Genomic DNA, 14,954 nt, shown 5'->3' on the forward strand with positions numbered 1-14,954 from the left:
GTGTAAATACATAACTGTGCTAATGGCACACGTTTTTATGTACTGCCACTTGGAAAAAGCAACAAGAGACCAACAGGAACAACTTGTGAACAAATTATGTCTTTTAGCAGGGACAGGTTTTTATAGCTACCCAAATTACAGAAACACCGAAAAAATGTGTTGCATAAATAGGATTTTCTTTGGTTTTAAGACTTTTAACATGTTGGTTCAGAAGGAAGAAGCCAAGTGAAGCCGAGTAATGAAAGCAAACCCAGAGCGATTAGCACCTCTTAAAAGCTCTGCTACAGAGCTGGGTGTCGTACAGCACGTCTGAACACAATTAGATGTAGGCTTACGTGAAGCTTCCGTCTGTTACAGATCTATTATTGCCAACGTGCAAAATAGTTGAAAGGTATTTTCGAAACCTTAATTTACGCAGAGATCATTTGAGATGATCGCTGTGTAGCGTACAAATTATTTATACCTCCCCAGACTGCAAATTAAATTGTACCCATTTACATGATGACGTTGGTCTTTAAGAAACTTTGCAGACACTTCAAACATAAACAAATTGCAAATTGTGAAATGTGCAATTACATTTTATTTCATTGTAATTTAAAATAAAGTCCTTTCTTATATTACTAAAATCTAAATTAAAGTTCTTTTCTTCAACTCATCTAACGTTGCCTCAACCATATTTTTCAACTGTTGGAATAAAGAGCCATCAAATCAATAACTAAACAATTTATGCCTAACACAATTATTTCTTTCAAAGAAGAATTTTCAAAGCTGTTTTCTTCATAAATATGAAAACATTTCTATGTTTTAATTAATTCCAACAAAAATGCTGGGATGAGTTCTCATATTAAGTAGTGTATCCTCATCAAAACAAAAAAATACAGCTGATAAGGATATTTTCTCATTTTATTAAAAAAACACCCAAAGGTTGGGAGTGCGTTGGATATTATTATTAAATCAATACAAACTCTCCAATTTGGCATATGAAATGTCTAATGGCTCCTTTCGGAAATAATACAACAGGCTCGACTTCAGCGTTTCTTTTCAAGAGAAGGTTAAAAACGCGGAGGCGGCTTTAGCCGAGAGGAAAACCCCTTTAATTCCCAGGAGCAAGGCACAATCTGAGGGACTGAATAACTGTCCAGTGAAAACCGCGTTTGTTTTCCAGCCAGAAAACATCTACGTGCGCTACGCACACCTCAAAAACAGCAGAGGGATAAGCGGCCAGCAGCTGGAAAGCTGCTCGGAGTTTATTCTGTTTCATTGTAGCTTGAAATAATATTAAGCTTCTGCCTTCTACCAGTAACAACAAACGCAAAGAAGTAAAATCCGGGGTCAGTGACTTCCTGACTCATGCAGTGTCGCCTCATCGCTGTCAGTAGCGCTGAAAAACACGCAGTTACATACCAACGTGGGCTCCTATAAAGACAAATGACTACGAATTAACTTGCTCTGTCTGTGCCAAATAATGGTAGCCGTGCCTCAAATCTGCAGTGCACGCACGTGTGCGCAGTACACACACGCGCACAGAGCTGCCACGATCTCTTCCCCACCGCTTTTACCTGGCTTACACCCATCTTTTCATTCTTCAGCTCTCCGATCACCTGAATTACTCTCCATTTTTGTAAATGGATAGAGGAATTTTTAAAAAATATTCTTCCTGCTCCAGTCCCCCTTTCTCTCCCATTCACTCTGTGCCTTCCAAACCACATACCCTCCAAGCTGTTTGCTGCTTCCCTAAACTTTTTTTCTGGCTCTTCAGAGACTTGGGATACTGCCGCAGCCTACACATGACCTCCTCATCTTCAAAGTCTTCCTAAAAATGACTTCTTCCATGAACGCCTGTCTGCATTAATCACCCACGGGCAGCAGTGTGTATAAAGACATCAGTTCAGCTTTGGGATTGGAAAGACGAGAGGTCACTGGCACGTGAGAGGATGAATTTGATCCGCGTTGTCTCTCTACTGTCGAGCACAGGCTCCTTGCGGTGGGAGGCACGTCACGCTCCGTGTTGGGTTTGTAGGCGAGGCCAGTTCAGTGCTTGAGTGGATAATAGATCCGAGCCAGTATTTAGCCCTGTTCATTAGTTTTACTTGCTGAATGCATATTTTAGTGTATTTTCTTAGTTTCGATACCTAGTAATTATACATTGCAAAGTGGTCTGCTGAGGGCTGTTTTCCAAACCGCAATTTAAATAGAAACCTCAGCATTTCGCAGGGCTCCGCACGACTTCACGCAGGCAAAAGAAGCCATTTGGTCTCCCGGCGTGTCCTTAAGCTGGGGAACCCACCAGCCACAGGATTTGGGGCATCCTAAAAGTCTACACGTCTTAAAATAAAAATCAGCTAAATTAATAAAATACAAAGCTGCCAGGGGATATTAAGCATAAAGATGCCACTCTTGGCTTAGCCCCTGAGCAGCAAACCCCTAAGGCTAAGGGTGGACACTGGGAAAATGTTGTCTGATGGGAGAGAAAACTCAAACTGGCAGCAGAGGGTGTGCGCTCCACAGCCCCTGCCGCGGAGCCAGCTCTCCACGGCCCCCTGCGCCTCCTCCCTCGTCCACTTCACAGCCCATGAAAACGCTGGTGTGTGCAGTATGACTGCAATTGGGCTCCCCGGGGCTTCCGCACGTGTAGGCACGAATAAAGGAGGAAAGCTGCAGCGTTCCCCCTCACCGACTGCTCTTGCACGGAGGGCTCCAGCTGCTGAGATGACGCAGTTGAGCCTGTGCCCACGGTTCTGGCAGTGGCTACTAAATCACAGCAAAGCAAACCTCACCACGCGTCCATTCCTTAATCCCAATTGTCCATTCCAAATCCTCATTTTGAATATTATTCCATCTTCCATACATTTGCCAAGACAATGCCTTTTCCAGCTGCAATCACAACTTTACGATACCACTAGGGACATCATTCTTTTAAAAGTAGTGGAACAAATGCAAATTAAAAGTAATAGTGAAAAGCTAAAAGCACCAAACAGGAGAGATTGCCTCGGAGTCCACCTGGAAAACACCATAAAACCAGCCAGACTCTGCATCGACTCCCAGGCCTGGTCATTAGCGCCGATGCAAACACCTTATTTAGTCACAGAATTTTTTGCCTAACACGTCTGAAACACACTTATTTAAACACAAACCCCATCCTCATAAAGAAATATGTCCAAAGCAAAGCGAATTTAAAAAAAAAAAAAAAGGAGAACTGAGGTACGACACTGGGATTTGTTTAAAAACAAGGAAAGAAAATGACTGGCAGCAAAAAAAGGAGAGAGAGGGACCGCGTGGGGCTGCTAAACCCTGTACTTAGGAGTTCCGCCACAAAGTCTTGCAGGGTTTCATGGATCCAACAACGTTTTAGCATCACTCTGTTTTCTGGTTTTGCCCCCCTTTGAGGAGCGGCTGCTGCGGCACAGCAGCTCTAAGCAGCCACCACCTTCTCTTCGGTTCTTCCAGCAATGCCAGGGCGGATGAATGCTCTGCTACACCCTTCTCATCACTGGTGGTTTTATGGCCAGTCCTGTGAATCTTGGTGTATTTTAAAATCTCAACTCCCGGAGCTGTATTATTACGGGCCAATCTCAACTTCGTCATTAAGAGAAGTTCACCTTTAAAGAAACAAACCTGTTAAATGTGAGCCTGAAAAGACTCAACGTCAAAAATCTCATGAAATGAACTCACTGGATACTTTTATAATTTAATTACTTAGATGCCATTCTCTTCGTATTTGGGGTATCTGATTGATGAGCGAGTTTTGATGGGATCAGCAAAAGTGCTGGCAGGAAGGAGCAGGAGTGAGCAGGGACGAGGGCGCAGCGGAGGAGGGCACACGCAAGCTTAAAAAGAAGCCTGACTGCGGACAGAGAGTGATGAGAGAAGGGGAACTCGTATCCGAAAGGACGATACCGCCTGACAGCTGACATAACTGAAACATATGAACTCATTATTTTTGAAAAATACTCCTCTTTTCTAGTAATACATCTCAGAAATGACTTCTCCATTATAAGCATTCATTTGTTAAGAAAGAAAAAAGAACAGTTAGAAAAATATAAATCTTCTTTAAGGAATGCTTACCTATGTCTAAAATCTTTATTTCTTGGTGGGAGCAAGTAAAAAAGAACAGAAAAACATTATTAGGAAAACATTCAGAAAGGATGTTAAAAGATGAAGGCAACATTTACAGCGATCATTAGCGAAGTGGTGAACGACTGTCTTTTGTCCACTCATGTCCACTATGTAGGTTAACTCTTTACATCCACAGAATAATTACTTTGGGTAGATTACATTCGCACAGTTTAGATTTGCACAGTTGAAACATTTTACCAGGGGAAAATTTTTTCACTTCAGTTTTAAATACTTTTTCAAATGGATTAAAATCCTTTGAATTGCCCTTTTTTTTTTTTTTTTTTGTTCCTAAAAGCATTTGGCAACTCGAACTTACACAATGTCAGAAATCTATTCCGTACTTCAGTGTGCAACGGTAATTCACAACTCCAAAAGTCCGAGGTGAGAAAAAGCCCATACCTTAGCTCCAGAACACTAGTTACATTTCCAGATGGGAATATCCGCCGAACGTAGTTGAAATCCCCCACGTAAAGGCTGCCGTCAATCCCACAAGCTAAGGCAACCGGAGCCAGTAATTTGTTACCATCAGCTTGGCCGTTACAGCTCGGGCAGGAGATGCTGCGGCGTCGCCCGTTGCCCATGATGCTACTAACAACCGGGGGCTGCTGAGATATAAACTGATTTTCACCATTTCCTTTGTAGAGGATTCCTGGCAGGTAACATAAAAAGCACAAAACAACAACAAACCAAAAGTTTGTAAAAATGTATATGATTGAATTTACGTACACAAAACGTATTCTAAATATTCTTTTAGTTCACGAATATAATTTAATGGACTTCTAATTATTTCACCACCGTATTTTTCTCACTACACGGAACAGAACCTTATTAAAACATTTATAGTTATACTGAAGTCACAGACACACAAAGCATTAAATTATCTTGTCCAAAAAGTGTAACAGAAACAATAAACCTACGAGCATTTAAAACCCAAACAAGTTTTCAATCATTCTTTTAAATGTTATTAATTTTAATTGATATAATTCAGAACAAAAATGGTCACGTTGAAGGAAACGCGAGGTGTACTGAATGAAATCAAGGTCTGTGTTCCTAAATCCTTACAGTTTTAACATTCCCCGCACATGACTGAAATTCTAACTGTGCATATATTGTAAAAAAGAAAAAATATTTGCAAATTGTGTTCCTAAAGTCCTACTATAACTAATTATGAATACGGTGCCAAATGTAATCTGAAGTGGATTACTGAGGCAAATTGCAAATATTAATTAAAGAGCTACTTCAAAAAGTTGGAGATTGCCGCAATTTTCCATTCTAAGAAGACTCTACTCAGCTCACAATAAAAATGTACCTCTGGCAACAAAGTCTGCCTCAATACCACGGCTGCAGTTATAGGCAGTTATTAAAAATGTCAAAACAACAAAAAAAATGCAGTGCCAGACCAACCTGCCTCTTAAACTTAATTCTGCTTTGAGGCATGAAAGGAACAATAATTTCGTGAAGACAAAGCAATGTGCCAGCAGTATTTTTCTTCCTTACAGCCTCCATAGGAAATCTGAGAAGAAAAATGCGGGTTTTATGTTAAATCTTCTGTCTTAGGGAAAAAAAGCCTGGATTTACAGTGTGTTACAGTGTTGCCAGGCCCCTCATCGTTACATCTCCCAGCGAATCCATCCGGTGTCCTCTGCCAATGGTCAGCTCTGCTGGTTTTATTCCTCAGGCACAATATGCCTTCCCGCCGTATAATCCATGGAAACCCCATGTCACTTGGTATTTCAGGGTGACACGCGTTTTATTGCTCGTCTGCCCCGAGTTTCAGAGGCAGTTTGGGGCTGAGGGCTACATTTCTCTTTTGAGATGGAAGCTTAGAAGAAATTTAAGGCGTATTCCTCTTTCTCTCCTCACTCCCCAACTGCACTCTTTATACTGAAAGATAGGAGAAAAAAACCCCGCTTTGTTTTCCTCTTCAAATGTTTTAGGTGTCCTCACTACTTTTTAATGCTATAAAATTTAGGAGATTATAAATGAAAAATCAATAGACATGATAAAATTGGGAAGAATGAAAATGGTTTACGGAAACCTAACGGCAAGTAATCTAAATAAGAAATCTAAATCAAAAGAGGGAGAACGTATTTTTCATGAATAGTTAAAGCCAGAATGCATTAAGAGTGTACGAAATCCCCTCTCCTGTGATTACATCATTTATGACAATCATGGCACCATCACTTTGCCTGAAATAGCTGAGTTCTATAATTTTCATCAGAGGAATTCTACAAGTCAGCACAGAGCACTATTGCACCTGATTTATTCTGTCATTACCTTGAAAAATTGGTCCTTCACATTTCTCCTCTATTATCCCAGACTAAAAGATGTACATTAGACTATTTACTGCGGGAGCTCGGGATGTCCGTACAAACACTGGCTGCACTCTCCTCGGAATAAATTTCTCCAGCTCATCCACCTTGTCATTACAACTCTCCACTTCGTTTATTCAATTAGACACACGTCACTTTGAAAAGTCATTACTTGTCAAATGTACTCTTGAACGTAATTTAAAGCCACCATCAATTTGCCTTGTGAACAGAATCAATCTGATATATATATTTATAATTATAGCTCTTTACCTTTTTAGATGGATTACCTTACAATAATTTGCACAGGGTTTTTTGACATTTTCAATTAGGTACAATGACACCTTTTCCCTTGATTTGGCTGCCTTGTTTTTCTACCAGTCAGAAGCAGCGCTTTAGGTGGTGATGCGCATATTGCACAAAATAAGCTCATAGAATCACAGAATGGTTTGGGTTGGAAGGGACCTTGAAGACCATCCAGTTCCGCCCCCCTGCCCTGGGCAGGGACACCTCCCACCAGCCCAGGTTGCTCCAAGCCCCGTCCAGCCTGGCCTTGGACGCCTCCAGGGACGGGGCAATAGTAGATGGATTCATCTACAATGGGGAGACCTCCAAGGGACACCAGGTGCTGCAGAAGTGACGTTCTTCTCGCCGAATTACTTCTGGGCTCCTCCTTTGCATCAAAACCCAATGCGACCACCTCCCACCTTGAGCAGTGTGACTCTGCTTATTTTACTTTTCTTACATGCTTCCAGATGAATTTTTCCAAATTTCCTGCTGTTCCGCGTTGAGCTGGGGTTTCTGGAGCATGGCACCCTCCAGGCAGCTGCTGAGGAGCACACCGGACAAATCTACTGTGGTGCCAACGCACAGTTCTTAAAACTGTGTATTGCTCCTCATCTTTTCACTGGAATTCTGGAAGACTTGCTCGCTAGTGACCGGACTCTGTCCTGAAACGAGGGGCACAAGGGCCCTGGGCTGACTCAAGGCAGCACCATCCGTCACCTGCTGTGTGCTGAGCCGACCACGGCACCCCAGGCAGGATTCACCTCGGGGGAAGGACTGAACGGGAGGAGAGCGTAAATGAGTGCTCATCCTCCAGAAGAGACGGTACCCGGGCACTGTCTGCTCCCGTGAGTTGTGCCGGGGCTGGGCATGTCATGACACGAAGGGGAACAACTCCTGTATAAATGAGGGATTTAATATTGGGAGCGAAGAGCTCTCAGTTTGGCAGGAATGTCTCTTATTGCTGCTTAATTTTCGGTCATTGTAAAAACTGGAAGTGAAAACATTGTTCAAGATCCTCTTACATACAAACAGTTAATCCCAAGAACCATGCTGACACCCACAATTGCTTTAGAAATACCGGCTCCTTAGCATCACTCACTCTTTAAAAAACAATTTCAACATTGTTGGGTTGGGATTTTTTTTGCTAAGCATAGCTCACGCAGGCTCACACCGTTAGATGAAATTATTAATACTTATGTATTTGTAGGGTGAAGAAACACGACATACGCTGTAAAGCTCAAAGCATTCACCATATGCAAAAGTTTCCATAATTTCCTTTTTTTAAAAATAACAAAGTAAAAATTTGGGAAGTTAGAATGAGACACCTAAAGTGCAGGGCAGTTGAGTATTAAAATTAGCAAGAAGAAAAGGAATTCCTCACCATTCTGAACATCCAATACATGATGTTTATCCAACGTCCAGCCACCCATGTTGGAGGCATCCAGTTCATAACCCTGCAGAATGGCAGTCCGCTTTTCCCAGAGGGTTAGATCCAGGCAAGACTCATATTCATAACCCACAGACACTGAAATAACAGCAAATTTCCTCATTAAGTATAGCATCTCGTTCAGAAGAGTTTAAAGAATGTGATTTCCTTAAGGCACATAGGTTCTTCTGCTCTCCCAGGCTACCTGAAAATCCCCATGGCTTCCTTAGTTATACTGAAAATACTAAATAGAATTCCAAAACCCCTCAGAAGGCAATCTTGGGTTAGTAAAATAATTTCAGTTATTAAAAGTGGATTAGGACAGGTACAGAAGAAAGCCATTTTGTGCAGTATGTCAGAATGCCATTGCACTCTCAAGCACGAGGAGAGCGCAGACTAAATACTACACTGTGTAATTATTAGGCTGAGGGATACGTCATGGGGGAGAAGTAGAAGTGAATAAAGACTGTGGTCTCTTTTCACTTTCGAAGGACATTTTTTTCTTACAATTCAAAGTTTGGATTACTATTTTCCAATATATTTTAATATCCATTATTATTTTTCATCTTATTCTGCTAAACATTTTCTACTTAACGGATACAAGTGCTTGAGATGTGCCTCCCTGTTTTCAAGACAACCATAAAAGCGCAAAAAACCTCCATCACACACATACCAACGGCTTCAGATAATCCGTAGACTCTCTGGTTGTATGCATCGGTTTTATCCCATATGAAAGTGTAAGCCAGATTTGGGGATGCGGGGAACCATTTTTGGAAAAGTCTTCCCACCACTGCCACCATGAGATGAACCTTCATTAAATTAAATGGTATCACAGACTGGGTCATAGTGATCTTCAGAACAGATTTGTATCCCGCAGCCCTGGAGCTTAAGTATGATAACTTCAAATCGGTTCCTGGTATTGTTGTTTCTTCATGAAGGACCTAGGCATTGGTAAGAAAAAAGTACAGTATTTGAATGGTTTTGAAATTAAAACAGAACAACGCAGCTCTCATAAAAGGAGGCCTGACACGATGCTACAGGACAATCCCTTAGGAAGTATCATCTAAACCTGGTTTTCATTTAATAACGGAAAAAATACATAAATAAATAACAACATTTCACCTTTCTTTCGGAAAAGCGAAGCCTAAATTCTTTGTTACACTGAAGCTGCTTAGTTGATACTTTCTGCTGAAGGATTTCAGAGATCTCTCCTTTATTTTTATGGGGGGAGAAGAAGCACGCAGGAGAGGGAAAACATTCCCAACTGACTGCTTTTTCCAGAAGAAGCAAAAAAGCATCTTTCACCTGCATGGAAACAGCCCCTTCTTGTGCTGCCACCCGCGTCCCAACTATGGATAGGGAATAACAGCAGCAGAGCCTCCAAGCACTGCAAAGCTCAGATTTGGGGTGGGATGGCGCTAACTGCTCCTGTAGGAGCAGGAAAGACTTTTAGGTGGTTTATTATTTGCATTACCCGTGGATTGTAAATACTTTAAACTAGAGCATTCTTCCATTTATTTTGAAGACAGATAAGTAGGACGCCTCAGGGAAAGCTTTTTCCATATTTCCTGATCAATATTCACTACTCAGACATCAGCTCACCACTTTCTCATTTCAGAGAGGTGCAATGATTCAATTTTATTTTTAAAAGGTTCCTCCTCCCCCCCGCCCCCCCCGCCCCTTGTCTTTTCCTCTGAGCTGAGGAGCTTTTGTGGGTGATGGATGGATGTGAAAGGTTTCTGTGTAACGTGGATGAAGACAATCCATACTGTCCCATACCTCAGCCAGGACATAAACACTGAGAGCCAGCGCTTCAGGTGAGGAGCTACCAACTATCCCAGCTCATTGGGGAAAAACAGAAACAAGAAAAAAGTATCTGGACACATTTACAAATATAATGTTTCTCTGGTGGGAAGGGAGGGCGAAGGACGCTGAAGCACAAGCCCAGAGCCTCCGTGCTGTCAAAGGAGCACCCCTGGGGAAGTAAATTTGGAAAGCTTTATTTTACTTTCCAGCCTGAAGACCAAACACTAGTTAATGTTAGTGGAAAGCGGACTTCAGGGAGAGCACTGCCGCAAATATTAGGCTTGAGACTTCAGCGGGATCAAAACCCGGCTGCTAAAGAAGTGCTGAGGTAGCTCTCTGGGGTAGAGGAACCCTTGGACACTGCTTTTAAACAAGCCACTCTCTGCGCTGAATAGGGGCACAGAGCGTGGTTTACACTCTTGGGGAAGGCGACAGGCGCTCCACCGTCCTCTGTGTTAGCACTTTTGCTCAGATACAAAGAAAGATTTATATGGTATTAATGACATCTATCTCCTTCCCAATAACAGTCACAAAAAATCAGAATTAGTATTTTGACTCATTGCCCGGTACGAGTGGTTACTCGCATCTGATATATGGGGGCATGCAGCTCTTCTCCAGCGAGACTATATAACAGAGCTGTAGGAAGTAAAGGAGGATTTGGAAGATACTAGACAAATTAAATTCAGATTTAAAAATTCTTAGTCTTTGAATGTTTCTTTTTTCCCCGGCAAGAAGCTGCCATGACTGAGAAGCAATGACAAGCAGCACCTCATATTCCTTTTCTAAGACTTTGAAGAAAAACCAGAAACCACCTAGGAACAAAAGACAAATTCCTCCTCAAGACATCAGCAGGACTCTCATATACTGCACATTAAAACTGGTCAAACAGATGGAGGGCTCGGTAAGCAAGAGGAGAAAAAGAAATAATACGCTTGTAATAGGACACAATTTAATGGACTTCACCGGTCTCCTGTCACGACCATTGCTTCCTTTACAACTGCAACTGTGGAAGAGCAGCGTTAAACACTCGGGTGGTCTTCCAGTGTTCCTGGCTGAGATAACAGGCAATAAAGAGGACACCTTGAAGTTTCAATTGGCAAGAAATTCCACTGTGTATTTGGATTACTATCAAATTAGAAACTAGGACACTCACGCAGTTCTCAGCGAGGTTTAAAACAAAACCTGAACCCCTATTATTAGTTTCTGCAAAAGCCTCAAATATCTGCTGGAAATCTGCCTTATAACTTCCTTCTTTCCATAAAATATCCCCTGTAGTAACTTCTTTTCTTGAGAACTTCAGAAACGTAGAGGTAAGGTCACGCATCTCAATCTCTCTCCCAGAATCAAGCATTACAAAGAGAATTAAAGCAGTTTAACGTTCATCTGAAAAGTTAAATCATCGGGCACAGCAGAGAGCATCCCATGGGAGCCATGACAACACGTCAATTGTACAGCAATCAGGGACGTCGCTGGGGATCAAAGTCACATCAGGAATCACCGACACAAGCAAGCCGTCTGTACTTTACCTTTTCCAGCCCGAGTATCACCCTACCTTCAGGAAGGCTGGTACCCACAGGAGACGGAGTTACAGCCCAACCACCAAATCCTAACGGTTGACATTTTATTTATGGATGGTCAAGCTCCTCGGAAGGACAGGTGTGAAATATTTAACCTACAGGACTGAGATAAGGGTCGTCTCAATTTTCAAAAGGACAGAGTTTGTTGTCCCAATAGTTTGATCTGGCGACTGAGTCCCATAAACTGTGCACGGCTCCCTGTCCCTTGGGGCCAGCAGGACTAAAGCTGGCCAGGCTCTGGAACGCTTTCCTGCTCCAAAATATAATACGATTCAGGTGACGTGCTCTGATGGTATTAGGAATTGTGAATACGAAATTTAATTCAATTAGGGGGGAAATTGCCTGCTGTGTCGCCGTGATTTTTTTAGCAAATTGAGCAAAATGAGGATTTGAGAACAAATTCCACAAATGAGTGCAAACTTTAGTCCTCATTTCAGGAAAAGGTTCTTTGCGGAGAAGTAACAGATGAATTGCTGCATTAAAGTGTAACATCGACTTGGTTTGAGGGGGGTAAAGATGGCATTTATAGATACAGGTAGGTATCGACAACTGCTGCTATTACACAAAGCCCGAGACCAAGGAGTACTAAAATTGTACTTCTTTAAGTAGAAGCTGAAACGGCTCATTTCTAGATGGAAAAATCTTTTCCTTTTTAAAAAAGACTTCCGCTAGAACTGAGGCTCTTAAATGAACTTATAAAGAAAAAAACCTTGAGTTAACAATATAAAGCAAGGAGAAATGAAAAGGGGGAAAATGACTTGGTTTTCCTAGACTTAAAATATTGCTGAGATACCACAGAGAAGGGGCACAGGAAAAAGCCACACACGCGTAAAAACCTAAAAATGTGACCATAAAAAAAATAACTCAAGAGGTGCATACAAAGGTTCAAACAGAAATCAAAAGAGATGAAAACCAGAAAACGTGCTGGAAAACAACGATGCGTAAATGACGATATTTGGGTCTAAGAATAATCTCCATTTTTTCTCAGTACAAACTTGACGTTCTGGAGATTTTAGCTATGTGAAACTAGGATGCAGCATCCATGTAATACTGGAATATCTAAACATCCTATTATACTGCCTGTTTAAATGATAAAACAGATTAATTACTTCGCTGAAAATCTGGCCACCCTGAAGTTACAAACAATCATTTTTATCAAGTCACCAAGGCCCATGTTTTACCCTGAATTCTTCCGGGTAAATATATTTTGCCAACTTCTGCCAGCAGTGAGAGAGAGCCAGGGGAGAGGAAAAAATTAAATGGGCAACCTTGAACATATGATTAGAAGGAAAAGTTTCAGTCTTCAGTCTCCCACACGCTGGAGGTGACGGAGACAAGCTGGTCGGGACCTGCAGAAGGCATCTTGGAAGCGTACGTAACAGTGGATGATAGAAGTTTAGGAGAAGGAAAGCCTCAAAAACTCAGAGCTGCTCATTGTGACTCACGTGTGGGTTTCTGCCAGATCACACTGCAAGATGTGGCAAACAGACATGTATTATATTAGGAAAAAGACAGCAACAAATATTGTTGCTAACCCATATAAGCAGCTCCAGCTTAACCCGATCTCCCTCATCTGCATGCCGTTCACCGTCTCGTTCCACACTGATTAATCTCAGCGAGTTAAGTCTAAGCAGAGCACGCTAACTTGCAATTAAAAGTTGATGAAGTCATGCCTAAGTAGGTTGAATTCAGTTAACGTGTTATTTATTATCATCCCCCTTGAGTAAGGATCTCTTGGGTCTGCGATCACCCCTTCACCCACGGCACTGGTTCTCTCCCCTCGCTTGCCTTCTTTCTTCAGTTCTCCGTTGTGCTGCTTCCTCGGAACAGACTTTAATTCCCCCTCTGATCAATCTGGGATTCATAAGCCACTAAGTACACCCTTTCGGAAACATTATCTTGGAGGGATGATGAAGCACTTCAAGGGATGATGATTACAGCAGCACATCATTTTCTTCTGCGGTACGTGGCAGTGGGTGCTGCCACCCCACACGAACGGGGTGACTAACGCCAGCTGAAGGAACACGGGGAACCGTTTCTTTCTCTGTGCCTTCATCCAGTCTCCCACACTTCAAACCGGCACTGCCCCTTCTTTACGAACAGATCGACAGCTGTTCCTCCGGGGCTGAACAGAGAGATTAAATGGAATCTGGTTCTGCTCATCTTTTATCAGCGTGGTGAATTTTTTGGGAGACAGACTGTTGAGCATTATGGATTTCTGAGGGGAACCTGACCCTAACAGGGTATGTCCCAGGCACAGCTGGGCAGCTCCCACTTATCGAAGCCAGGAACTACGTGTGTGATGAGCAAAGAATACGGAAGAAAATACTCGATGTTTTTTTTTTTACACAGCACCACAACCAGATTTTTGCATACGTAATGACAGGACTATTTTTACCTCGTCGTAAATGACCCACCAACACCAACTGCTTAGGATCCGATGAGAATACGAGCTTCCCTTCCGGCTGGTTTCCTAGGGAAATCAACTTGACCCAACCGCCCTGCCTGTCAGACCTCCCTCCTCACGACTTGCGAGCCTGGGAGCCCGTTTCAACCCCATTTGAAATAACAGCAGAAATCTCTAAAGATGATTCAGTTCCTTTAGGGTTTATTAAAGAAAAGGGTTTAGGTAGGGAAGAAGTTGTTACTCCCATGAGAAAAAGGCTGAACGCAGTCCGTGGGGGAAGGACTGGATGTGGCAGATAGCTGGAATTACAGCAATGGGTGGGAATTAGTAGGAATCCAGACTTCATTAGTCCCACTGCTCATGAAATTACTTGTTTACCTACATGTTACAAATGTTTTTTGAAAATATGTATTTTCTGACATTCTTCTATTATTACTTTTTTCTTAGATTTATGCCCCATCTATCAAAGCCATTTTCCACCACTTCAGGAACTAAATCTATCATCTGTTGCCAAAACAAGTAAATCAGAGCTGTTTTTCAGTGGACTGTGTTTTGCAAATCCCTTCTTTTAATTGACTTGCAACTATCAAAGGCAGAGAAATGATAGTGAGGATAAAAGCAACAATTTTCTAGCACAGTCTAGATTTGTGTGAGCATTTAGTTGTAATTTCCTTACATCTTTACTTTAAACCTGCTCTTAGCATGAACCGCTTAATGATTTTGCTCTTTTCTTAAGAGCTCTGCATGAAAACATTTGAATACATTTTCTATGCTTCCCTTGAAGAGACAAGGACATTTCTTAGAGAATGGGAAAAAGAGGGTCCCTGTGTAATTCTGACATTGTGAAGGTGGGGGAGAGAGAAGGAGAGAGAAAGGAGAGGGAGAGAAAAGAGAGAAGGGAGAGGGTGAGAAGGGAGAGGGAGAGTGTTTTTTCATGAGAAAAAGTTTTATCAGAAATCAATAATGAGTTAAATATTACTTCTTGAAATGCAACGCTGCTTTAAGAGTTGAAGAAGGCTGTATTA

At 42.0% G+C, this 14,954-nt stretch overlaps 1 protein-coding gene across 25 annotated transcripts in view; it reads right to left on the reverse strand.

The window, feature by feature from the left end:
• The window catches only part of TENM3 (teneurin transmembrane protein 3), a 1,409,904-nt gene that overhangs the window by 39,885 nt on the left and 1,355,065 nt on the right, over positions 1-14,954 (reverse strand). For 20 of the 25 annotated variants that reach the window (XM_063335478.1, XM_063335480.1, XM_063335489.1 and 17 more), the window contains 4 exons: positions 8,813-9,080; positions 8,095-8,238; positions 4,516-4,765; positions 4,066-4,086 (listed from right to left, as the gene is read on the reverse strand). In XM_063335478.1, the coding sequence (XP_063191548.1) occupies positions 4,066-4,086; positions 4,516-4,765; positions 8,095-8,238; positions 8,813-9,080 (683 nt within the window). The remainder of the gene's footprint in view (positions 1-4,065; positions 4,087-4,515; positions 4,766-8,094; positions 8,239-8,812; positions 9,081-14,954) is intronic. The other 5 variants (XM_063335491.1, XM_063335488.1, XM_063335487.1 and 2 more) reach the window with 1 other exon arrangement.

This window comes from Chroicocephalus ridibundus, chromosome 5 (genome assembly GCF_963924245.1).
Source record: "Chroicocephalus ridibundus chromosome 5, bChrRid1.1, whole genome shotgun sequence".
Classification (NCBI taxonomy): domain Eukaryota; kingdom Metazoa; phylum Chordata; class Aves; order Charadriiformes; family Laridae; genus Chroicocephalus; species Chroicocephalus ridibundus.